This window comes from Colletotrichum chrysophilum, assembly GCF_026319265.1.
Source record: "Colletotrichum chrysophilum strain AFK26 chromosome Unknown scaffold_23, whole genome shotgun sequence".
Lineage (NCBI taxonomy): Eukaryota > Fungi > Ascomycota > Sordariomycetes > Glomerellales > Glomerellaceae > Colletotrichum > Colletotrichum chrysophilum.
Window position 1 is genome coordinate 17,176 of NW_026517310.1, and position 24,783 is coordinate 41,958.

General features: G+C 51.8%; 7 protein-coding genes across 7 annotated transcripts; 4 read left to right on the forward strand and 3 right to left on the reverse strand.

Moving 5' to 3' along the window:
- Positions 1-41: 41 nt before the first annotated feature.
- Positions 42-1,941, reverse strand: COL26b_003916 (uncharacterized protein; the record flags this gene model as incomplete). The annotated part of the gene is made up of 4 exons (XM_053176801.1): positions 42-345; positions 411-940; positions 1,000-1,703; positions 1,755-1,941. The coding sequence occupies 4 exons, from the start codon at positions 1,939-1,941 to the stop codon at positions 42-44; spliced, it is 1,725 nt and encodes a 574-aa protein (XP_053039123.1).
- Positions 1,942-6,252: 4,311 nt separating this feature from the next.
- COL26b_003917 (uncharacterized protein) lies at positions 6,253-7,244 on the forward strand (the record flags this gene model as incomplete). Its single annotated transcript, XM_053176802.1, has 2 exons — positions 6,253-6,558; positions 6,588-7,244. 2 exons carry the CDS (start codon positions 6,253-6,255, stop codon positions 7,242-7,244), a joined length of 963 nt encoding a protein of 320 aa, XP_053039124.1.
- Positions 7,245-8,010: 766 nt separating this feature from the next.
- COL26b_003918 (uncharacterized protein) lies at positions 8,011-9,136 on the reverse strand (the record flags this gene model as incomplete). The annotated part of the gene is made up of 2 exons (XM_053176803.1): positions 8,011-9,000; positions 9,065-9,136. 2 exons carry the CDS (start codon positions 9,134-9,136, stop codon positions 8,011-8,013), a joined length of 1,062 nt encoding a protein of 353 aa, XP_053039125.1.
- A 3,883-nt stretch (positions 9,137-13,019) lies between these two features.
- COL26b_003919 (uncharacterized protein) lies at positions 13,020-15,340 on the forward strand (the record flags this gene model as incomplete). Its single annotated transcript, XM_053176804.1, has 2 exons — positions 13,020-13,376; positions 13,523-15,340. 2 exons carry the CDS (start codon positions 13,020-13,022, stop codon positions 15,338-15,340), a joined length of 2,175 nt encoding a protein of 724 aa, XP_053039126.1.
- A 1,614-nt stretch (positions 15,341-16,954) lies between these two features.
- Positions 16,955-17,958, forward strand: PPS1 (tyrosine/serine/threonine protein phosphatase pps1; the record flags this gene model as incomplete). Its single annotated transcript, XM_053176805.1, has 4 exons — positions 16,955-17,027; positions 17,101-17,196; positions 17,312-17,505; positions 17,590-17,958. 4 exons carry the CDS (start codon positions 16,955-16,957, stop codon positions 17,956-17,958), a joined length of 732 nt encoding a protein of 243 aa, XP_053039127.1.
- A 488-nt stretch (positions 17,959-18,446) lies between these two features.
- COL26b_003921 (uncharacterized protein) lies at positions 18,447-21,206 on the reverse strand (the record flags this gene model as incomplete). The annotated part of the gene is made up of 8 exons (XM_053176806.1): positions 18,447-18,654; positions 18,711-18,767; positions 18,830-18,989; positions 19,024-19,260; positions 19,294-19,360; positions 19,410-19,492; positions 19,545-19,823; positions 19,883-21,206. The coding sequence occupies 8 exons, from the start codon at positions 21,204-21,206 to the stop codon at positions 18,447-18,449; spliced, it is 2,415 nt and encodes an 804-aa protein (XP_053039128.1).
- Positions 21,207-21,648: 442 nt separating this feature from the next.
- On the forward strand, positions 21,649-22,532 carry COL26b_003922 (uncharacterized protein; the record flags this gene model as incomplete). Its single annotated transcript, XM_053176807.1, has 3 exons — positions 21,649-21,715; positions 21,955-22,055; positions 22,116-22,532. 3 exons carry the CDS (start codon positions 21,649-21,651, stop codon positions 22,530-22,532), a joined length of 585 nt encoding a protein of 194 aa, XP_053039129.1.
- Between the last annotated feature and the right edge of the window lie 2,251 nt (positions 22,533-24,783).

The following is a 24,783-nucleotide window of genomic DNA, read 5'->3' on the forward strand; positions in this document are numbered from 1 at the left end:
CCGGAATCGTGCGCGTCCGCAAGCCCGCCAAGCTACACCTTTCACTCGACCTTGGCGTTGTTCTTGGCGCTGGCCTCAGCTGTCATGATAAGAGCTCTTGGAGCATCCTCCTTGGGGACATAGAGCTCCACAAACTGCAGCGTCGTGGGGTTGTTGAAATTCTCATCGGTCAGGAGCTTCTCCAACTCGTCCTTGGTCTTGACGACGAACTTCTTGGCCGTCTGCTCGGTTCCACCGAATACCGTCACCAACTCCTTGTATTGCCACTGGACTATATCGTTGTATTCGGCCTCCATGCCGTGGATGAACCGCTCAATGGTGAAACCGTCATTGCAAATGACAAAGCTAAGCGGAATTTGTTAGTGAGCCATGTATCAAGGAATCTTGGAGGGCTCGCAGATGCAGCTTACATTGTCGGGTTCAGGCCATGGCGCAACATTGTTGTTATCTCTTGCGCCGTGAGCTGAAATGATCCATCGCCAACGAACAAGATCGTCCTCCTGTCTTCACCGGCGTCTTTGACGGCCAGTGCAGCACCCTGCGCAGCACCAACAGACCAGCCGATACTACCCCAAAGGACCTGGCTCAAAGCTGTGACACCGGCCGGGAATTTGGTATCCCAAATGCCGAAGTTGGCGGTGCCAGTTTCGGTAACAACGATGTCGTTGTCGCGGAGGTAATGGCCAACTCTCGGCCATAGGTACTTTTGAGTGATGGTCTGGGATAGATCGTTGTCGTCGATGGGCAGCTTGTTAGAGACATCCGGCGAGGGTACGATGCTGAGCTTTTCCGGGTCGAGGTTGTTGATCACCTTGCGCAAGACACCACGCATGGTGACGCCAGGATACTCCGAATATCGAACTGTTGTGTGCGTGCTGTGGAAATTGATAGTGTTGAGCTGTGATGTCCGGTAAGAGAAGCCGGCCGTATTGAAATCACTCTGTGGCGGGATCAGCGAGTTGTCCCGAAAGGAAGCCGATGTGTAGCCCTTTTACTTACCTTGAGACCGCCAATGGAAAGTATCAAGTCAGAAGATTCCACTCTCTCCTTGACGTCGGGCTGTGAGGCATCTCCGGCGTAAACACCGCCGTAGTTGGGATGTGTCTCGTTGACAGCGCCCTTGCCCATCGGAGTGACAAAAACAGGCACTTTGGCCTTCTCCAAAAGGTCATGGACTTCAGGGAGCACACGGTGCCGAATGGCGCAGGCATCAATGAGCATGACTGGTTTCTTGGCCGCGTGTAGTGACTTCAAGACAACTTCGACGACGTAGTCCTCTTTCGCGGGGTCATTGGGGATCTCGCTGAGGTCAATAGGTGTTCTCAGTCTCTCGCCCTCAACCTTCTTTTGGACCATGTCGGTAGGCAGCATGACGTACACTGGACGACTGCGAATCCAGCATTCCTTGAGAGCATGATCAATCTGGTTGGCGATCTCGGCGGGATTGTTGAGCTTGGCGACATCACAAGAGATTTGTGAGCTCATGTTCGCAAAGACGTTGAAATCTCCATTGCCTAGAGTGTGGTGCAGAAGCATTCCATTTCTCTGTGAGATGGTGGAGGGGCATCCGACGATGTGGACGACGGGGACATGCTCGGAGTATGCGCCGGCGAGGGCATTGATGGCTGATAATTCACCGACGCCGAAGGTGGTGATGATGGCAGAGATTCCCTTGACGCGCGCATAGCCATCGGCCGCATAACCTTGTAGGTATTAGTGAAGCGCATAAGTATGGGTTTGGCGATGCCGTTTACCAGCATTGAGTTCGTTGACACTGCCAACCCAAGTCAGGCCAGACCCAGGGAGGTAGTCGAGAGCAACAAGGTTGTAGTCTCCAGGAAGGCCGTGGACTGAGCGGACGCCGACTTGGTGAAGTCTCTTAAAAAGGTATTCAGCGACATCAATGGGCTCTTTAAGCGCCTGAGTTCGAATATCGGCCATGGCGGGATCACCTCGAAAGGGACGTCGTACTGTAAATAGAAAAAAGTGATATAATGGGCGGACCTGGTTGTCTGTGGTAGAGTAGAGTTGGTCTTCGGAGCAGCTCTGCAGATGATCAAGCTGAGCTTGTTTCTAGGTCTCTGGGATCTGGAGGAGAGGAAAGGGGGTTCACATTGACAGAGGCCATGAGGTTTATATCAAGAGGAACGCGGTAGCCGCATCTCGGTATGCGACATCGCTTTCGGCAGGCTCGCTCAACACAAGGAGTGAATGACCAGGGTCAAGTCAGGCCACTGAGAATTTCCTGATGAAACGGGCAGATCATCGGCGATGTGCGGAAACCCAAGAAGCTGCATGTTCGTGTACTACAAGATAGGGCAAAGTTACAGAAAGAATAAGTCAACAGTGACAAAGATGGAAGCGATGGGCCAACCGGTGTCGGTATCTGGCGGGTTTCGGACAGGAGGGCGTGATATGGGACTGGCGTGGAAGTTGGAAGATTGAGTAACAGTCGAGGTACCTTGCAACAAGCCTAGTAGGGAGCTTCGAAGGGTCAAGCGACAGATGATGGCAGCGGAACCCATCAGTTGCAGAAGATACTGATGTAATCCAACACGCCACAACAGAATGCGGTCACCATTACACCGGGCTGGTGCCGGACAAGGGTGGTCGGGAGCCGGGGCCGAGTCGGACTTGTACGAATGCTTTCCATACCCTGCCATTCTAGACCTGACTCTTGTTGTCCGCCCTGTCCTTGCTGCCGGGGAACGAGACGCATGCTATTTTGGCCGACAAAATCAGCGGCCGCCGAGGGCAAAAAAATAAAAATAAAAAACATAACATAACATAACATGGAGCCCTGGGACGCTTCTGGCTTGTACACTAGGTAGGACGACGCCGTTGATGATGCCGGGCCTGTCAATAACTAGGTGTCCTATGTAAGGCACCTACCTACCTGGTACCTTGGGGTGGTAGGGGGTCCCGGCGCCGAAGCTGCCACCTGCGAATACCTACGCCAGGTGTACTCTTTGTCCCCCGATCATGCCCGCGCGCTCCTAGTGGGTTTTTAAAGTGAGCTGTCAGGCAGGGAACAGCTGTGGTTTGATGCGCCTATGCGGCCCCGACCCCAATGATAGGCCGGGCCAAGGCAGATCTCGCCCATGACCCTGCCGCCTCTAATGCAGTGCGTGAGTGCAGACTGACCGCCACGCTGTCAAATCGACTAGAAGGGCTTCTTCAAGCTTGACATGATCTGATTATTGGAAACCAGGATTCGGCCTTGCTACGGCCGATCCGGGAAGGTCAGGCTCAAGATTTTGCATTCCTAGACTATCTAGACCAGTTCTCTGCGTTTCTAGCTTACCACCATCATTCATGCTCATACCTGCCGTCCGGCGGTACCCGGCGATGGCGATGGCGTTGCGCTTTCGGAGAGCCGCTGAAACGCCGCATTGCCTCGCTCCGGCATCCCGAGGGCCCGCGGTGACATCCGAGTTGGTGTGGGCTTTTCCCCTTCACTTCCCTTTGGAGTGTTCCTGCTCTCTGGCGCTGCTTTTTGGGATCATGCCCTCGCACCATACCCGAGATGATACCCCATTCGCCAATGCCGATTGAGTGGTATTTTACATATTGGTACAAAGGTTTATCTATGTCTATCTTGTGTGCTGCGCTGCGTCCCGCAACATTCATGTGCTGTGTTTAATGTCACTTGAGGCTCCGAGTTCCATTGCCAAATCTTAGTCACAATGGCCGTCTTTCCAGCCCGTGCGCCAACGTTCTTCCCACTTGCTGCAGTCGAATTCTTTCTTTCCCAGCTTGCGATTCACCTCGTTGTGTGCCTCACACAGCCAGTTGCCAAATTCACCACGGCCCTCAACGCGCACCTGTTCCTTCTGCATATATGACTGGAAATCTTCAGCACACACCCAGCATGGGTACAACTTGGAAAACAGCCGCATGAAGCCACGCAAGTCCTCCTTCTGCGTTGATGAGGGCTTCTCAGGGTATGTCGCCGCTATGGAATGAAGCAACGCCCAAGTCCCGCGACCGAGGGCTTCCACGTCCGGAGGGCAATCATTGACGGGCGTTGAAATCTTTGGGGCATCCTTCCTCAAGGAGGCATTAGCTTGGGCGGCCCAGCTTGAGAATGCGCTTTTAGATGAGCAAGATCGACAGCTAAGCCGGTTTTTCGTTAGCAGGAAACTTCGTGTGAATGATCCATTGAGAGAAGATAATTTTGGCACAAGAACTCACGGCTTGCCATCTTTGCCCAAAACAACTTCCTTCGGCAGCGGTTTCGGCGCCTCGGTGGTCACAGGGGCGGGAGCGAGTCCACCGGGGTTGCTATCTCGCTCTGTGTCGGTCATGATCAAACTGCTGGGGTTCGGTTTGTCTTGTGGGAACAAACGTGAAAACACTATGAAGTGAAGCTTGAGCGCGGAAAGGTAGGGTCAAGGATGATTAATTCGGGCCGCGCAATTTAGGCAAGATTCAGCACACACTGTCAGCTTGTGTCGGCGATTTCAAATGCAACCCGACGACGCACTTCTCTGAGTACTACACTTTCAAGACGTCGTAGAATCTTCCGAGCTTCCACATCTTATCGATAAGCTTAGAACGCTAAGGTAAGGTACCTAAGGTACAGTATACAGCAAGGTACAGATATAGAAAAGGACTAAGTAACCTTACGAGATACAACCTAAAGTATAAATATAGAAGTACTATACTTAGTATTAGAAAATATATAATTTTTAAGAGAAATAAAAATAAAATAAATAAAATATAATAACTTTTTTTCTATTATAATAACTTCAGTTATTAAAGTTATAAAAACTTTACTTTATATAACGAAAGTAGTAGTAGAATAAGTAGTTAATATTCTATATTTATCAAAAAATATAATAATAAACTAATAGCTTAATAACTTTAATAATAATTTTAACTTAAAAAGTACTATATACATTAATTTTTTAGTAATTATTAAAAGTATGTAAAAATTATAGTTAAGAATATAAAAGTTCTTTATACATATTACTAAATTTAATACTAAAAGCATTATTACTATATTTATTTTTAGTATTTATTTCTAGAAATAAACTAAACTATAATTAATAAGCTTATTAACTTAAGTTTTATATCATATCTATAAAAAATATTAATAAGAAGTAATAAATTAGATAAAATAAGATCTTATTATAGTTTTCTAAAGTAATAAATATACTACTTATAGAACTACTTTATTAAAAGTTTTATTAATTACTTAAATTATATAAAAAAAAGTAGAATAAAGAGTTAAAGGATCAAATAGTATACTAAGACTAATATAAGAGAAATTCAAATAAATAACAGGCTACTCACACTCTAGGGTAGGGGGAGGGTTGAGGTACAGTACCTATGCTAGATAAGGTACCTTACGGTGGCCTCCTGACGTAAGGCTGCTAGGTCCCTAAAGTACGACCCCCCAAAGTACCTGGCAGCAAGTTCATTCAGTCCTTGAACTCGTGAGCAGCGGGCGTGTATCTGAGGGGAAATGAACCTAAAAATTCGATGGGAATCGTGAGATATCTCGGGGTGTTTGCGGACAAGGCAGAGGAAGAGATCTGTGATGCCTCGCGAGACTTGCTTGCGTATGTGGCTCAATCAATCCACCATCAAGATGAGATGAGGTGCGTAAGTGCCATCGCCGTACGAAGGCGACTCAAAGTCTCCCGATTTCGACCAGGGAGTGCCGTCTTTTCGGCCCGGGGCTGCTCACAGTGGACAAACATGGGCTGCATTCCCACACCGTTTCTGCACGTTTGTTGGGAATGGGGGTCTGCCGACAGTGGTGCCATGTCTACCATTTTTTATTTATTTTCAAGCTCCTAATGCGCCTCAGCATCTGGGTATCGTCGGGTAATTCGTAAGATAGCTACTGACGGAGTTGGGAATGCGAACAAGCTGTAGCTCGACTCTGGGCACATCATCCCCTCCTCTCGCGTCTTGCGTGAATCATAATCTAGTTCCAAAGCTTGGTTTACACTCATGATGATCATGAATCCTATTTTCCTCAAAGAGTCGCAAATGGTGCGCCTCGGTGGGCTAGAGTACGTAGCTAGAGGAACTTACCTAAGAAACTATGTGAGGTGACTTGAGCCAGCCAATAGGTAGCAGATTTCATACTCGTGGCGGGGCACAGAGTATTTGGACGATGTACACTCTCTTGCGGCTCCAGCAGTGTCTTTTTGCGAGTGAATTCCAGGGCATCTGACTTCCAACGGAACACGCACCCTCCAATCTTTTCATATTGAACGTCGATAACACACGCCCAGCATGACCCAGTTGAACCCATCAGCTAAAGTGCCCGTCTTGTTGCTCAAAACCAAGTCAACGCCTGGCGACTCTTACGAAGACCTGTTCTCGCGCCAACATTCTGGCTATGAGTTCGAATCGACTTTCGTGCCGGTCTTGCACCACAGTTTCCAAGACGCAGGAATGACACTGATAAGGGACGTGCTGAATCGCCGCGCTATTGACACCAAGACCAGTGCCGCTTACGGCGGCCTCATCTTCACTTCTCAGCGGGCTGTCGAGGCGTTCACCAAATTGGTTGACGAAAAGAAGGGCGAGTCAACATTGGTAATTCTCAGAGTACTGTACTAACCTAGTTCTCAGACACTGAAGGGGGCTGGCCTCATCTTCATGAAGTGCCGGTTTACAGCGTTGGTCCTGCCACAACGCGGGCGCTCAAGGCCGTAACACAGGATCCGCCACTGCAGGTATTCGGAGAGCACACCGGCAATGGCGATGCCTTGGCCAAGTACATTCTGGATCATTACAGCCAATGGTACCATGACAGACCGATCAAGCCGCCCGTTCTCTTCCTCGTCGGTGAACAGAGAAGGGACATCATTCCCAAGACACTCATGGCTCCAAACTTGGCCAGTGAAAAAAGGATTCAAGTTGATGAGGTTGTCGTTTACGGGACGGGAGTCATGGAATCGTTCCCGCGAGACTTTTCCCACATCCTGCAAGCCACAGAGGCGGCTTCGTCACGGTGGGTGGTTGTCTTCTCCCCGACAGGTTGCGATAGCATGCTGCGTAGCCTCGGTATGTTGGATGAAGCAACGGGCATGGGTTGCAACAAGAGCCAAGGGAGGCGAAAAACATTCATCGCAACAATTGGGCCGACTACACGAGACTACCTGAGAAAAACTTTCGCCTTCGAGCCAGATGTTTGTGCTGAGGAACCCAGTCCTGAAGGGGTCAAACAGGGCATCATCCAGTTCATGGACAACCTCAAGCAGTGCCCAAGCAAAAGCTGAAAAGGACGACCATGATTTGGCATCCTTATATTGCCCTAGACAGAGACACTTGACATTGCGGGCGAGAAAGTGCCCAAACACAAAAAGGTTTCCATCAGAAGTCTTGATGCTCTAATATCCTGCACGGTGGTCGCCTCGTCGCTTATCTCTACTGCAATGTATATCGGAGCGCACTCATTTACAATTCCAGAGTTGGTACAATGGCGGATGTGAATTCTATGTTCTGATTGGCTAGAATACCTGTTCGACTTAACGGGTGACGCGAAACGCGAAACAGTCGCCAGATTCGCGGTGGGACGCGTGCACGCCAAACGTCAGAACGCGCTAGTATGTCCCATCGCGGCAGGCTCCAAACCACGCAGGAGTGTAGGGGGAAAATTTCGGGGGACTCAAAGAACAAGAAAGAAAAGCCGCGACAAAGCCACTACGCATGTCCGCCAATCATCGTAACGCGAACCTCCCTGAGCGCTGGGCTTTGCGTCTGTCATGCAGACGATGGCAGACTTCCGATAGTGAAAAGTATTCAAATGACCAAAGTACACCCGCGCAGTAGTGCCTCGTCTCGTTCTGCTTCTGGCAATTATCGTTGCTCGACCAAGTCATCGCAATCCAAGCTCCATCTCGCAATGCTGTTTAGAAGTTTCGTCCACCCTGGTATCATGTAAAAAGTTTTTTTTTCGTTTTCGGGGGGGGGGTTTCTTTTTTCTTTTTCAAGCAAAGGAAAAAAAAGAGGTAATGAGGGATGGACAGGCTCTTAACCGTTCCATTACGCAAGGGGCTCGTCAAATGTGAGCCGCCTCCTTGTAAGGCTGACGGGGGTCCTTGCTGATGACAGGGCAACAGGCGTCTTCCATGCCTTTTGCGCGGGACTGGGGGTGATGTTGACGAACTCAGCAAAGTCAAAGCCTTGCCCTGGGGTGTTAGGGAATAGGTTGCCTCCGCCAGGAGTGGTCATATGTGACGATGGGAGTGTCATGTCGCGGCCAACCTTAGAGGGTGGTGTAGATGGGGGCTCCATTCTAGTCTTTGTGGAAGGAACCGCTGGCGATGGTGAAGCAGCGAGATACAAAAGGAGGTCGGCACCCTCCTCGCCCGATTTCGCCGGGCCCGAGCCAGCAGGCCTGTCTTTAATGCGGCGATTGGGGATCGGACGATTGCGCATTGGCGGCGTCGTAGGCGGTGATGAGCGCAAGTTGGTTCTGAACGACTGTGTCGGCAAGAGATCATCCTCATCGTCCGAGTTGGCCGCGAAGTTGGGTGAGACGAGTTCGTCAGCCATCCTTCGAGCTCCTTGGAAGAAAGAAACATCAGGGCCAGTAGATGTTGTGAAATGTTGTTGCCGCCTAGGCTTGATAGGAGATGACTGTGCAAGCTGGTGGCTTTCCTTCCACGACAGGTGAGCGTGTACGGGCTTTTGCGGCGTAGGCGAGGAGCGATAGCGTTTGCTGGGACTGGACGAGGGATAATCGAAAGAAGCCTTGTACGTTCGCTTGCGATGGCCGGTGCTTCCGTTGCTCGAACCTATGGCGTCGGAAAAAAGAGGAGCCTTCAAAGGGGAGCTCATGAGGGTCCTCGTGGGATATGGCAGATCGGAAGCACTGGAGGAAGAGTCGGACAGCACGTCGCTTTCGCACATGCGCTTCCGGCGCAGCTCTTCCTCATATTTCGGTTCGATCGTGTCGAGTGTGAGGTCCTCCCAGCCATGCTTCGTCTTGAATTGCGCAAGAGCAAGCCGATTTTGCAACCTTCTAGCGATCTGTGTTGCGAACTCAGTGTTAGCAAAAGTTGCCCTTGTGCTTTTCTAAGCGCTGCCTACTTACCTTGCTAACTTCTGCTCTTTTCAGCACCTTGTCCGCGACCTCATCTGGTTGCTGCTTTCGTGGAGAAGACATGATTCGAGGGGACGGCATACACGGATGGGCCAACGGACCGACTGGGCGACAAAGGCGAAGTACAATGGTGGTAGAGACGTCGGTTGAGTGCTTCGGCAGATAATGTCGGGCACAGAATTGCTGACAGGCAGGTTGTATTCGTAGCAACGGAAAGAAAAAGGGTGGGGTTGGACGAAATGCTCTCTTTGAATGTTCTGCCCGAGGGAATGTGTGGATGGTCACATAGAAAGAGAAGGATTATGTTCCTAGTGTGTTTGTGGGGTGAGGCTTCAAATGAAGAAGTCAATCGCACTTCGAGAGAGTACTCGAGGGCTGTAGTTGGAGTCTGGCTGGGTGTTGGTTGCGGCGGTACGTGTCTGGTGTTGAGTGAAGACGAAATGGAACGGAAGAGATTGTACTCCTGAAGTGATGTCCAGTGCGTGCTGAATGGCGCCTGGTTGCAGGGGATAGTGTTGGGGAGGGGACTCCCGACCTCAGCGGAGGAGAGCGCAGAATTCCATCCATTCGCAGCTCATTCCCGTGGAAACCAAGCGGCGCCAGTACCGGGGTGGATAAGTACCTGACCTTCCCGTCCATAAGGTACCATGAGGTTCGTAGGTACAGTCGCCGTAGGTGCCCACGTACCCTGGGCACCACGGCACCCAAGGTAAGGTAAGGTAACTACCGTGCTACCTAAGGTACCTGAAGGTAAGGCACCTGAAGGAACGGATAAGGCCCCCTCAGATTAAAATCCCTATTTGCCTAAATGCCTCCGTCAGTATGTAGATACTCCTTCAACCACCTGGCATGTTATTATCTCTTCAACTCCGACCTCCTAAGCAAGTTTCCATTGTCTCGCTTGATCTCTATTCGAAGACCTGGACTTCTTCTTACCTCAGCTACCCCTCTGTCTTTGGGAATTGGAACTTCGAATGGCCTTGATGGGAAACCAGCCTGCAGAGCAATTTGCGTACGTGTACGCCGAAGCTTGCAGGAATAGCGTCTGAAGGCCTCCGCGCCCGCTGCTCAAAAGAGTAGAATCAATTAAGACCCCTGTAATTCCCGTTGGCTCGCCATCCACTGGTTCAGAAATGCTAGGTTGACGCCGGCAGGGCTCTTTTGCACCGATTCGACGTCGGCAATTGCATCGTTGCTCATCTGGTCAACATATCTTGAGTATTGATTGTGGCTCCTCATCGCCACTGTGTATCCATCGCTTCACGCGAGCGCTGGCAAAATTGCGAATAGATTAATGCACAACACAGGGAGTTGCTTCATGGGAACCGCGGTTGGCATGGGCATTGAGAGGGCGGGGTCCTCTGTAGTCAAGCAACTAAGTAATCACTCATTCGCGGCTGCTTGCAAATGACGATTTGAATAATTCAGCTTTCACTGCCATCTCCCCGGCGTCTGGACTCCAGTAGTACTGCGTAGTACGCGTGTAACCTATGGAGAGGGAGTCCGCAAAAAGGACAATTCGGTGGATCCTTCCATTACCAATTGATCATCGGCCAAAAATAACAGCCCAGCTCGAAAGCCATCGACGTATCCGTAGCTGTTCTGGCGCAACTCTCTGCTTGCCGCATCGACCCACCTTTGTATCTGTTAGTCTCTGTTGGAACAAACTTGGTTTGCAGAACCACCTCGGGCTGAGGCACATCGGCCAGTCGGCCCCCGGAAGTACCTACTTACATACAGATAGAGGTCGGGATGTTGATTGGTGTGGTTGTTGTGCCCGCCATGCTCTGATCTCGATCAGAGCAAACGCGTCGTTTCCCTATCCCGTGCCGTCCACCCGTAGCCAACCTACGCACTTAGTTAGGGAGGGTATCCAATGGGACCTTAGCCGGCCACTCTTTCCAGCAGACGCCTGTGCTCTGTACTGGCTTCTGCTGTGCCATTCCTCCTGGACAGCTGCTCCACGACCTGTGGCAACAACACTGAGGCTGGGTAGTGTTCTTGGGATTCTCCATTTCTTAAACGCTGTGACACTCTACTTATACGGATACCTGATCGCGAAGTGCCAACGCCCCGGATTTGGAAAACTGGTAGATTAATCACGACAGTTTCAACAAGTAAGTCCAGGTAATGCCGATTTCGTGAATCACACTCAACACACAAAGCCTACTGTCCCTCGACGGTCGACCTCACCTTGCGTTTCGAGCTAAGCTCACCCAACTTCAACTTCAGGTACCCTTCTCTTACCTGGGCAGCAGCAGCCGCTCATTGGTTAGTGCAATGTGAGTGTTCTGGACACAAACCCCCACATCCCTTCACAAGTGATGTGAACTGGTGCAAGCTTGAAAAGTCGTTGTTGTAGTACGGCAAACGAACGTCGGTCGATACGGACTGGATTCCGGAGCAAACTCTTGACCTGCCAAAATAGCCATCCAACAACATTTCTTCTTCATGCCATTTGATCGTCTGCCCCGTCTTCAATCCCCAATTCTAGTTTCTTGCTAATTATCTAGGCTAGTGTAACCTTCGTCCCACAGGTTCGTGCTTGTCCATTCATGTTGGTCGGTTTTGTGCTGCTTAGGTAGGTGTTCGGTGTGCTGTTATTTAGGTATCAGGGGATGGTAGGGACCAAAAAAATAAAAAATAAAAATACGTACCTTAAGGTAGGTAAGGAAGGTATCCGCCCTCAGTGGCCGATCGCCCAGGTGCATGTGCGGGTGCTGGCTGATGCACTGGGCAGTGCTACTGGTGCAGGTGCAGGTGCGGACGTACATTTGTATCCGCAAGTCACCATCCACCAGCCTGTCTTGACGGGCCAAGTTGAGTGAAGTCGCCGTCTCACAGCGCTCTATTTGAGCGTGCAAAAGGGGGATTCCTTTGCTCCATCTTCATCCATCTACTGCTATCCCAAATTCATCGGACGCATGCCGTGTCTGGGTGCCTTATCTTTGCGTCTGCCTCCTATGTACTCTGTTTCCCGCCTGTTGTTTTGGGCCGGCAAGGAGGTTGTGTGGTTGCAATCTCAAGTGTGTGTTTCCCACATCGAAACATGGCGACGTCATCGATCAGTTGCAGCCGTGCGTGCGTCTGCCGACCAGGTAGGTCCTGCTCCTTTTTTTTCCCACCTTCGTAAATTACCCTGCTTGATTATTTTGAACGGGACACTACTACTGCGCCTGCAGGGAAGAGATACGTGGATGGAACCCAGACATGCCAAACCGGGACTTGGGTCAAAGTAGACGTGGGACTAGACCCGGACCCGGACCTGGACTTGCTCTGGCATTGGCGCCTGCACTTTCGCTCTGCGCCTGCACGTTCGTTTCCCTTTCGCTCCCGTCCCGTTCAGTCTCAATTCCCGTGGATGGCGGAATCGATTGACCTTCCATGCTTCCTTCACCTTGGCCTTGATTCTTCATCCCTTCTCCATCCTACCACTTGCGCTTTGCCCCTCCCCGAAACTTATCCGGTCTTTACCTCGTCCAGTGTCTTCGCCAACCTGGGACCTTGCCCTTCTTCTGAGCGGGCGTACATGCGGCTTCCCTGCACATCAATTCGATTCCTGTCCTCCCACTTTACCTGTCAATCCCTCTATTTTGATTCGACTGCTTCACTCGTACATCCTGCCCTCACCTTCCAACCGACACCTCTTCATCTTACTTTACTTACGACTGCAGACGTCCATGTCGAGCGCTGATCAGTGACCCGACCCGACCCTCCGCCCCTTCCTCCTCCCTCCTCCATCCGGGCTCGTTTTCCACCCCTTAACGCCAATTTCCAGATAGGCCAGAGCTCGATCCTCCACTTCCTCGCGCACCATAACGTACCTGCGCCCGGATCCGTTGGCATCTTGTTGTCTCTTCTGCCACGCATGTCAAAAGCCTCTCGCTAAATCGCTCTCCCGCGGTCGAAATCCCTTCTTCCTCGGAGGGCAGTTGTTGCCCTCACCATGGCCCCGTCAATCCTCAATTTCCGAGCGCTGCGTCGTCGTTCTAAGGCCAGCTTCAAAACCGACCGATCCAACACAGACGTTTCCAGTGATGCTAGCCAAGGAAATACCCCGACACCCACGAGCGGCGCCTCAACGCCACCATCACTCGCCCATGCCTCTGATCCCGCTCTGAATCTTCAAGTGAAGGACTCCAATCAGCCTCTCGCTCGCCCTCCGCTACAGCCCGTCAGCAACTCTCACAGAAACAGCGTCTCCGGTATGGCGGGCTTGGGCTCTCCCGTGGTCACGGGCAAGTCCACATTGCCTGTCTCCCAATACGCGCCCCGGATCGCCAATGTCGCCGAAAATGCCTGGGTAAGTAATTTGACACCCTCATGAGGGACGTGCCCTCCGCCTTGTGCAACCTGCATCCCCCGAGTCTATGTCCGGATGGCGTCCTCGATCAGACAGCTCGCCACAGGCGGTCGTAACCGCTGTCAACCTCTTAGCTGCATTTCCAGCTTCAGAACGCTCTGCTGACAACAGGCAAGGTTTATCAAAAGGTGCTTCTCGTCCACGGCACCATTGGCGAGCCCTCTCAGCAACCTGTGGACGGCACCCTCTCCGTAACACGACTCGACGACAACTTCCCGCCAACATTTTGGCCCGTGTGCGACTCTCAGTTTAAGGCGCTGGTTTATCTGCAGCCAGGACCGAACAAGATCCGATTCGACTTCTCCAGTCCAAAACTGCCCAACAGCAGCTCTTCAAACCCCATACATGCATCATACCTCACAATCCATATGCTTCCAGCCAACAGTGCACCACCCTTACAGCTCGCAATTCTCGTCGCCAAGGATTCTGCTGAAGTTTTCGATGCGGTTCCCGCCCGAATCGAGCGCGAGGGCAACGAATTGGACATGGCAGTGCGCAAATTCCGCATGGCCGCATACCTTTGGCAGGCTTTCACCGCTGAGCAGATGTGGCGCAATAAGCTTGGGCGTCGTGCCTTCAGGTTTGAGGAGGAATGGGTCACTGGTACCTCTAATCAACGGGATCGTGAGAACGGAACGCTGCGCTCGGAAGCGAGGGTCCACATCATCAGGTCGGATAAGACTGTCGCAGAAATTCGAGACTTGGAGCTGGCGCAGCAGAACGAAAAGGCGACCAAGAAGGGAGACTTGTACGGAATCGCCGCTGAAGCCGTGAAGCAACATTTCAAACCACTAGGCGGTCAGAAGCAGTACGTTTCCGTGCTGATTCTTGATACGCAGTGGGACAAGGAAGCCAACGTGGTCAGGGGACACGCGGCGCTCGGCGGAAATGCTGGTGATCTACAACTGGCTATTTTTGGCTCGCATTGCCTGCAGAGCTACCCCGCGAGTTTTGAAGAAGTAGTCCCCGCGTTCACGGATTGCACTCCGACTGATGTGGACTTTGTTGCCAACGATTGCGGTCAAGCTGGCAGTTCCTGGGAGGCAGCCAGCATCGGGATTGGCGCGCATTTACACGAGACGGGCCATCTCTTCGGGTGCCCTCATCAGGAAAGTGGCGTCATGCTGCGCGACTACTTGACACTCAACCGCAGCTTCGTAGCTCGCGAGGCCTTTTGTACCAGAACGAAGTCCAAGGGTGGTTTGGTCGGTCAAGACGACGAATGCGGTTGGCATCGATTGGATTGCTTGCGCTTCCGCGCCCATCCGTGCTTCAGGTTGCCCAACGACCCACCTATGAACCCAGATGACAGCGTACATGCCTTCCCTGTCGAGGGTGGGAAGATGGTTGTCATGGCGCCGACCGGGGTAGCTTTCATAGAGCTATTTGCTGAAGACGATGACGTTTGTCGGTCTTGGATCGAGTACCCAGCTGAGACTGGCTCTGTGCAACGCCAATTGACGCTGAGCGATCAGGAGCTGCGGGAGAGGCTCCCAGAAAGCAAGCGGAAAGGACGGCTCAGAATTTCGGTCAAATCCCATGGAGGCGGCAGCTTGGACGTTGACGACCTCAAGAAGCTATGCTCCAAGGAGTCCTCCTTCAAGCTGACTCCTGGTCCCCTTGGCAAAACGGCTTACCGAGGAAAGGCTTTAGGGCTCTCATCCATGCAGGAAAGCGTCGCGCAAGAAGTTGTGTTTGAGAGCGCCGTTAAACAGAACAGGATCCTATCTCGCATTATCTTCTACCACGGATACGCGGTTGACGGTATAGAATTCGTGTATGACGATGATACCACCCAGCTTTTTGGCAAGAGAGGGGGCAAAGAAGGCGGCGATACCTTCGACTTGGGTAAGCTGATGCCCCTCGTTTTAACCAGCCTCAGCAATGTTTCTTCCGCAAAATAAACTGACTTGTGACGCGACAGACATCCGTCGAGGCGAATACATTTCAGGCTTCTTCGTTCGTTCGGGTCACTGGATTGATGCTATCCAAGTGCTTACCAGCCTGGGTCGAAGATCGCCCATATTTGGCAATGCGCATGGGGGTTCAGCGTAAGTAGTGACAAGAGCAACTTCACCGTCGACATTGGTTGACCGAATTACTAGACATACTTTGATACCTCCAAGGGGATACACTATCTGCGGCGTAGCTGGCTCGTGCGGCCCTTGGGTTGATGGATTTTCGATTCTCATTGTTCGATGAGGGTCAAAAGTCTGTCTCAGGAAGTTTAATAGTAATGCACGAGAGGCAAGAGGGGGGCATAAGCTTGGACGCCATCATCTACCTGAAGAAATTCTAGGAGCCGGCGTGTCACTTGCTATGCTTGCGCCTTTGATACCGTTATTCTGGAGTAACACATCGAACCAGAGCATTGTTTTGTATTATTGGGGCATCAAACACCAGGGGCTTGAGGATCAGGATACATATCGAGCACATGCAGCGCACTGAACATGGTGGGAGATTCAGTACGGTGGTAAATGTCTATTAATTACGCCACGACAAATGGGTTTACAATGGAGTGGAGGTGCTCTGTTCTGCTGTAAGTGTATCCACAAATATGAACAACATCGGAGAACGTTGTCCATATTCAGTGGCGTCGGTACTGCTAATTCGCCTGGGCTTATTGTATAAAAATGGCGGGTGGGTATGACCTCACAGGTGATTCTTGCGTAGCTGAATACTTCTGCAAAATCGGCTCAATCCAAATAAAAGAAAGAAAAAAACATATTAAGGAAACCCTGGTAAAGACCTCTAGTGGATCTTCCTCTAGATGGAGCCTCGAAATCCAGACCAGACTACGTGATGAAACGGTAGAACCAGTGCAGAAGAGGCCGCCTGTTCCTCCTGTGCTGAGGCGATTACTTTTCCCGTAGTCATATACTCTACGCTAATGTCATCGCCGTCGCTACGCAGGAAAAACAGGCTGTCCCATGGAGAAGGCAGGCGAATATTCTTCTGACCCTACATCAACCTAGACTGATGTCAGATTACCTATTAAGTGAGGCAGACCGTTTGGCTGCAGTGTGGGCTCCGATAAGGTAGATGCCCCGACAGTGTAACACTAAACACCCGACATGCTCAATACAGACAGAGTACGTACTCTGTACAAACCCCAAAGCAAGGCGATCACGTGCACTAGCCGAAGCTACCGCTAGGCACTTTCAAGTCTAGAACGGACAGGGCTATGACGGCATGTGCTTCTCCCGGCTATCCTTGTTGGCTTTCTGAGGCGGAAGAGTGTGACCTGCTCCTACAGACACGCATCCCTACTCGCAGCTACTTCGCTCTACACCAGCACCCGCATTGGAGCTCAACGAAAACCTCACATACAAAAAGGCCGTTCCCCTCGTTTCCTGCCATCGTTCGCCTTCGGTCTCTTCCACCCACCAACGGAGCCATATCAACCCCCACTGAGACGAAATAGAAAAAAACTGCCACAAAAGCAGCAGCTACGTCGCCCCTCGCATCTTTGCCAGGTCCACAAGCATCGTACCTACTGCTGAAGCATACACCTCATCATGTCAAAGCGAACAAGCAGCGCCGTGACGAACGGGAGCGCAGCCAAGGATGCCGGCAGCTTCAACGAGCCGGGTGCGTCACCGCCCACTTCAGAGCATTCGGTGCATATTTCAGACCGAGAAGCTGACCAGAACTTGACCGACAGCATACGACAAGCAGAAACTCCTCTTATCCGCCGACACGGGCCATTTCTCCTTGATTCGAGCACTTCACCTTGCGGATGTCATTACACTGTGCAATGGTGCGTGCACATACTCCTCCCTCTGACAGACAACATGTCCTTTCTCTGCTGGTACCCCTCGCTGTACGTGTCGAAGATACTGCCGGAGAAGAAAGCTGATGGCTTGCCTTCCTAGGTGCCTGCGGCGTTATGTCGATTTTCACCTCCCTCCGTTACTGTCTCGGCGATCCCGCATCTACTAGCACTCTGTACCTCGCCCTTTTCTTCTTGCCATTCGGTTTATTCTTTGATTTCATGGATGGAAAGGTTGCGCGATGGAGAAAGAAGAGCAGTATGATGGGTCAGGAGCTTGATTCGCTGGCTGATTTGGTATGTATCTGGACAACAAGTCACCTGAACCCGTTGACTACTTAAACCTATTTGAAGATAGTATGACCAGGCTAACTTTCATAGATATCATTCGGCGTGGCTCCCGCTTCCGTGGCCTTCGCACTCGGCCTGCGTACCGTTGTGGACCATGCTTGCCTTACCTTCTTCGTTCTTTGCGGTCTCACTCGCCTTGCTCGCTTTAACGTCACTGTCTCGGTCCTCCCCAAGGATGCTACCGGCAAGAGCAAGTATTTTGAGGGTACGCCGATCCCTACGAGCCTGGGCCTAGACGCAGTCATGGCCTACTTCATCTCACAGAGATGGATACTGGGGGACTTGCCCTTTGGTACGTGGTTCGCCGGGTCACCGCTCGAATTCCACCCAATCGCCCTCGTGTTCGTCCTGCACGGATGCATGATGACAAGCAAGAGCATTCACATTCCGAAGCCTTAAACCACGCCACTCGGCAAGGAATTGATGAGCTACTTAACCGTTGTAGGACAAACCAAATCGTTGCTTTGGGGGCTTGGCTTCCAGGGAAATGGTAATGACCTTACCAGCATACGAATGTTGTGTACGGAAGCGATCATGAGCCGCCACCAGGAGTTTGTTGACGAGCAAGGATACAGCTTTCGATAAGCGGACTGGCAGATTTAGTAGGATGGGCAGAGGCTGGGCTGGATAGGTAAACCAACGGTTGAAAGCCTGTCGCAGCTTACAGAGATACATCTCAGCACACGCGCACATGAAAAATATGCATGATACCCATTCCCTCTACGCCTATTTAATTGTTGCAAGTGTCACCGTGTCTCGAAACTTTTCCCCCTTCCCGTAATCACCGATATCAGCCATCCTCCTAATCTAAACCCTACGTGGATCTTTGTAGCGTGCTTCGCCGTGAATGCTCCTGCTCATCAATATCGCATCTCATGAACTCATGCTTATGCTTCCTTGGATGCAGGCTTGGCGGCCGAAGGGAAAGGGTTGTAGGTGCCGCGCTCCTCACCAAGCTTCTTAAGCTTTTCGATAGCCTCGTCCAATGGCACAGGCTTGCCACGGTCTTGGCTGGAGGTATCGTCACGGTATCGGACGTTGACCTGTCTACCCTTCATCTCCTCGTCGCCGACGACGAAAATGAAGTTGTATTGGCTACCAAGGTTAGTAAGCAACTCCGAGGAGACGCCGATCAAATCTAGATGACATACCTTAACTGAGCACTGCGAATCTTCTTGGGCAGCGTGTTTCCGGTCAAGTCGACGTCACTAGTTGGTTCTGTCAGTCTTCTTCCCTCTAGGAACGTCTCAATACCGGAGACCAAACGTACCACCACATGCCCTGTTTCTTGAAGATGGACTGAACTTCCTCAGCATATTCGACAAAGCCCTTGCCGACTGGAATAACCATGATTTGTCTAGGGCTGAGCCAGAAAGGCCATTTTCCGGCAAAGTGCTCGATAAGGATACCTAACGCAAGACGCTGAGTTACTGTTCCCCCGGGAGCATGCACATGCGGACTTACCTGTGAATCTCTCAATAGAGCCAGCCATGGCACGATGAATGATGACAGGACGCTGACATCCGGTGGTCAGGGGCTTGGTGACCCGCTTCTTCTTATCATCTTCGCCCGTCCCAGCTGCAGAGTCGACGACGGCCTGGGCGTCCTTCATCTTGACCTCAGGGGCCTTGGGAGCGGTGGCAGCTTCATCATCTTTGGGCTTGATGGGAACATCCGCCGAAACATATTCCAATCCGAAATCTACCCTAGGTCAGCTTCTCCCACCCATCTCACACTTGAACAGATACTGCATACTCTGTGGGAGCTGAAAGTCGAGTTGAATCGTGGCGCATTGCCATTCCTGGTGCCATCAGTACTCATTACTACAGCCAGGTATTAGCTATACTTACTCTGTTCAGAACATCTAAGATCTTGATATCGATCTTGGGACCGTAAAAGGCTCCATCACCCTCGTTCAGAGTCCAGGGCACACCTTTCGGCAGAGTTAGCGTTCATTTGAAAAGATTGGGTCCTTGAATTCCTACCGCCCGTCGAAGCCGCGAACTCGTCCAGAGCCTGCTTAAGCATGCCTTCCGCTCTGTTCCAGGTCTCAAGCTCACCCATGTACTTCTCTGGGCGAGTAGACAGTCGGAGCTTGAAGGAAAAGCCCAGCAAGCCATACATCTCGCTAAGGAAGTCAAATAGGCCGCTAATCTCCTGTTTGATCTGGTCCTCCCTGCAGAAGATGTGTGCGTCATCCTGCTGAAATCTGCGAACACGGGTAAGACCGGACAGAGCACCGCTTGCTTCGTTACGATGAAGGACTATACAGGCAATAGTCAGCATGCGATACGTTTGAAGACAGAGCTTGTAGTAAACTCACCCCCAAAGTCGGCGACTCGCCACGGCAACTGGTGGTAGGCCTTGGGGGTATGGGCAAACATGAGACAATGGCCTGGGCAGTTCATGGGCTTGAGACCGAACTTCTCCTTATCGACCTCCAGAACAAACATGTCATCCTTGTAGTGATCCCAGTGGCCGCTGATCTTCCACAGGTCTGCGTTATACATGTTAGGGGAGATAACCTCATGGTAGTCGCGCTTAAAGTATTGCTCCTTGATGTAGGCCAGCAGGGTGTTGTAGATGCGGGCTCCATGCGGAAGCCACATGGCACTGCCTGGGGAGAGCTCGTGGAAGAAGAAAAGTTGCTGGTCTTGCCCAATCTTGCGGTGATCACGGGCGGCGGCCTCCTCAAGCCATTTCTTGTGAGCAGCCAGCTCCTTCTTGCTGGGAAAGCTGACACCGTAGACTCTCTGGAGAGAGTCATTCTCTTGTGAGCCGAGGAAATAAGAGGCACTATTCTTCATGATGCTAAATGCCTCGATGCGTTCGGTGCTGGGTACATGGGGTCCACGGCAAAGGTCGATCAAAGGTCCGTTCCGGTAGACTGTAGTCTTGGTACCGTCAGGGATTTTGTCGTTGATGATGTGCTGCTTGTACTTGTTGTAGCTGAACATCTCAAGAAGCTGGTCCTTCGTCATCTCCAGGCGCTCGAATTTCTGCTTCTCCTTGACGATCGATCCGACGATGGACTCAAGGGGCTTCCAGTCGCTTGCTTGGACAGCAGCGCCGTCGGGAAGCGCCATCTCGTAGTAGAAGCCGTTATCTACCGGGGGGCCGATGCAAAGAGAACATCCGAATCTCCTCTCACAGGCCTCACCGAGGATGTGCGCCGAGCTGTGCCAAAATACTTGCTTGCCCTGCTCGTCCTCAAAAGACAACAACTCGAGCTTGCAGCTCTTCTCCAAGGGTCGGTCCAAGTCCCACAGTTGGTTCTCATCGCCATCGAGTCTCGCGACGACTGTTCTCTTGTACAGACTGTTGGAGATGCTTTTGGCTATCTCGCCGGGGGTAGTCTCGTAGCTCGTTCCCTGGCGGGCAGAACCGTCGGGCATTGTAATGGTGATGGGCTCACGAGGCCTCTTGGCGAGCTCTTCGTCATATTCCTTCTTCAACTTGTCAAAAAGATCAAGTCGCTGCTGCAAGAACTTGGGAGGGGGGTTGAGCTCAAGGGGCCCCGCCGACGCATCGCCAGCGTTCTTCGCCTTTTTCTCCTTCTTAGGGGCTTTGTCTTTGTTGGCGCTGCCGAGAGCGACTTTCTTGACGCCCTCAGCAACAGCATCGACAGCCTGCTTCGCGGAATCCATGGTTTCGTCCAATTGAAGGGATTTGGTGGTGCGGATAGGTGAGATCGGCCAGACACGAAGCCACGATTTTGGGCGATAATTTTGGGCGAAACAGCCAGTCACCCCGCCAAAGCTCTATGGTGAGTCAAACAAGGGTTCGGGTGACTTTTTGAGGCGCTGTGTCCCGGACCACAATTGCTCACTTGCTTGTACAAACTGTGAACTGCTGCCAGCCCATATCTGTCCCACTATGGTGGAGACCAGGGAATTTTGGCGGGGTGTGTCGGCTGAGGATATTCCGCTCCGCCAGATTTAGCCAATGAGAAAGCTCGATTGGGCATGCACCACTATTGGGTCGCTGGAAATTTTCTGTCGGCGCGCCAGAGGCATCGTTTTTTCCCCAAGCAGCAGCAAAGAGCAGCAGTACGAGCAGCTCCCACATTACAGCCAATCCACCATCATTATGTCGTTTGGACGAGGAGCTCCGCGTGGCCGCGGCGGTGGTGGTTTTGGTGGCCGTGGAGGAGGCGGTAAGTTTTCATTTACTTCAATTCATCATTGTTCTTCAAGTTACCGCTGTATCCCCTGCAAAGTCAAGACTTGGTGAAGCGCTCTCGCATCAACAGCTAACATGATGATAAATAGGCCGAGGTGGATTCGGACAAAGAGACATGGGCCCGCCCGCGACGATTCTCGGTATGTGAATATCGAGCAACGACTCGAAACCTCCCCTAGAAGCAATTGCCCAACTGACCGTTTTTGTTCACAGAGATGGGCAAGTTCATGCACGCGTGTGAGGGCGAGATGGTCTGCGAGAGCATCAACCCCAAGGTTCCTCACTTCAACGCCCAGATTTTCCTCGAGAACAAGGTAGGATCGACGCGCCAAATACCTTCATCGATGTGAGCCGCAAGAATAACAAGAATACAGACTGCTGTCGGCAAGGTGGACGAGGTTCTCGGTCCCATCAACCAGGTCTACTTTACTATCAAGCCCTCTGAGGGTATCCAGGCTACCTCTTTCAAGGAGGGCGACAAGTTCTACATCGGTTCCGAGAAGCTTCTTCCGTTGGACAAGTTCCTTCCTAAGCCGAAGCCCCCCCCTGGTGCTCCCAAGTTGAAGCGTGCAGGCCGTGGTGGTGCTGGCGGCAGGGGTGGTCGCGGCGGTCCTGGCTTCGGCGGGCGTGGCGGTGGCAGAGGACGTGGAGGCCCCGCAAGAGGTGGACGCGGCGGCAGCGGCTTCGGCGGACGCGGAGGCGGTGGTTTCGGCGGCCGGGGAGGCACACCGAGAGGCGGCGGTGGCTTCAGCGGTGGTCGTGGCCGCGGAGGCTTTAGCAGAGGACGGTAGCCTTGTGTCCAAGTGCGAAGCTCTGAGAGGGGGAGGTTTTCTTCTGTTGGACTACGACTCTGGCGTTCTGGTTTGCTTTGCTTTGGCATCAGTCCTGGTGAAAGGGGCTCAAGGCTGCATGTACATCATCTACTATGGTTACCCGAAAAAAAAAGAACAGAGGTCTTCATTGCGAGCATGATTTGTTGGCATGGCACATTCCAGTAAGTTTTGAAATATTTGATAATAGTTTGAGAAGTGCTCTGGAAGACTGCGTGTCTTTCTATCTGCCTTTGATTTGAGGTTGGGTGGACGCGAGGTGAGCTGACGTGGGAACGAGGCGCAAGCGCGAGACCGACCAGGGCCTCTCGACGGAAGCCTGTTTCCATTTTTATCACAGCACCAACATCATCGCAGCCTATGGGACCGTCTACCTACCCACATTAGACGTCAGCTAGGTATACAACCTACAATGCCTTGCGCCGAGTCAACAAACCGCATTTTGATTGTCGCTTGACCTTTTAGTCTCTTTTTATCAAGTTCTTATCCATGCGTTTTTCTGAGTCAGGCGCCTCTTGCCTCTAAGCTCCCGCTAACCTGGGACCTTCTTCGCAGCACCGAAAGCTCCAAGACGGCAGACATTGTGGGGGGAAATAGCAAAGATCAGTGTTGGGCAAAGGCGAAGGATCTTGCTGGTGGCGCGGGTTACTGCTGTGGAGAATGAGTTGCAAAACTCCGTCATCCTACTCGCTTCAGCCTCATCCTGGCCGTGTGGTTCTGATCCCAAGGCCTCAAAGTACTCGAGCTAACCACGGAGCTAATGCCGACAGGGTTGTCGGCGACGCCCCCTAGCCCTCAGTTGGGGCTGTTCATCTGAAGCTATGTATCCCGAAACCTGACGGAAGCTTCCCAAAATTCAGCGGAACTAACGAGCAAACATCAGATGAGAGAGAGTGTTTGTCGGTAGCAGCATAGCGCTAATAACCTGGACACTTTTCCACGGATGAAGTTCTGGCATCAACTTGCATGGGGGACCGTGACGTCCTGGGCCACGAGCCACAGCATATTGCTAAAGGATGGGAACTGTTTGCTTAGCTAGATTACACGCGGCAAATCGATAGAACGGGAGCCTGGAAGGTCTCCATGGCCTTCGCCCTGTCATTTTCGCTCATCCTTCCAACCTGGATTGGGTAGCGAACCCAGTCGTACGTTGAACGTATTGGAGTCGCTTGTTGGATTTCTCACTTTCTCAACTACAGCTCACGGACTTCTTCTCTGGACCTACCTACCCGTCTCCTTCTGGCGTGAAAGCACAATGCTCACGTCTTCTTGACCAGCACCAACCCGCATTCAAATACTATTTCATACTAGCAACGGGAAGCTTCCCTATGAATTTGCACGACAAAAACGGATATGGCAACACCGCCCACATCATCAGATTTCATCCAGACTCCGACAACAGTATGGGAGACACGAAGAGCTACCGAAGCAATGCAAAGGGTAGCCGATGTTATGATAGCTGTAACAGAGTCCTTCAGACAGCAGTTCCGAGACGAACAACACCCCAGCAATAACGTCTCTCGCCACGAAGAGGCTGGAGATTCGGATTTGCGAGCATCGGTTGCAGACATTGTCTTCTCTATGGTTGACAATGATCTGAGCGGAACACAATCACGTACATTCAGGCCGAGCACGACTTCCTCATCATATACTCCCCCACGCGACGAACCAACGTCACCAACGTCAACAATATCACCAATATCATCAACGTCACCAGGATCACCTAGCTCAACCCACAACGCAGCAGTTGCGTCACTCGCATCAGGCACCACGCCTGAGGCCCTCTCTAGTCATCCACTGTTGGCTTCGCAAAGTCTGCGAGCACATGCGAGAGAACATTTGCGAGCTCCCCCCTCTACAAGGGACATCACGGCGCATGGTTTGGGATTGTGCAGGAGGCTAGCTCCCGAGGCCTTGGCACACCCGTCAGAATACCCTGATCTGTTCGAAGCAGCACGGAAGATTGTCATTACTCAACGCAGCAGGCACGCGATCGACACGATTCCTGCGGCCAACTGCCGGAACGATTGCCTCTTGGCCGTAATGCAGACAAACGCTGTTGAAGATGACCTTCCGTGCGCAAGTAGAGGCTATCTGTACCAAGAACAAAACCTATTGGAGAAACGACCCGTATCTGCCCAGGGGTTTTCCCAGGAGTTTTCGCTACTGGGTGTCACTAGCCTTCATCAGATTCTTATGTTCGCTGGCCTCT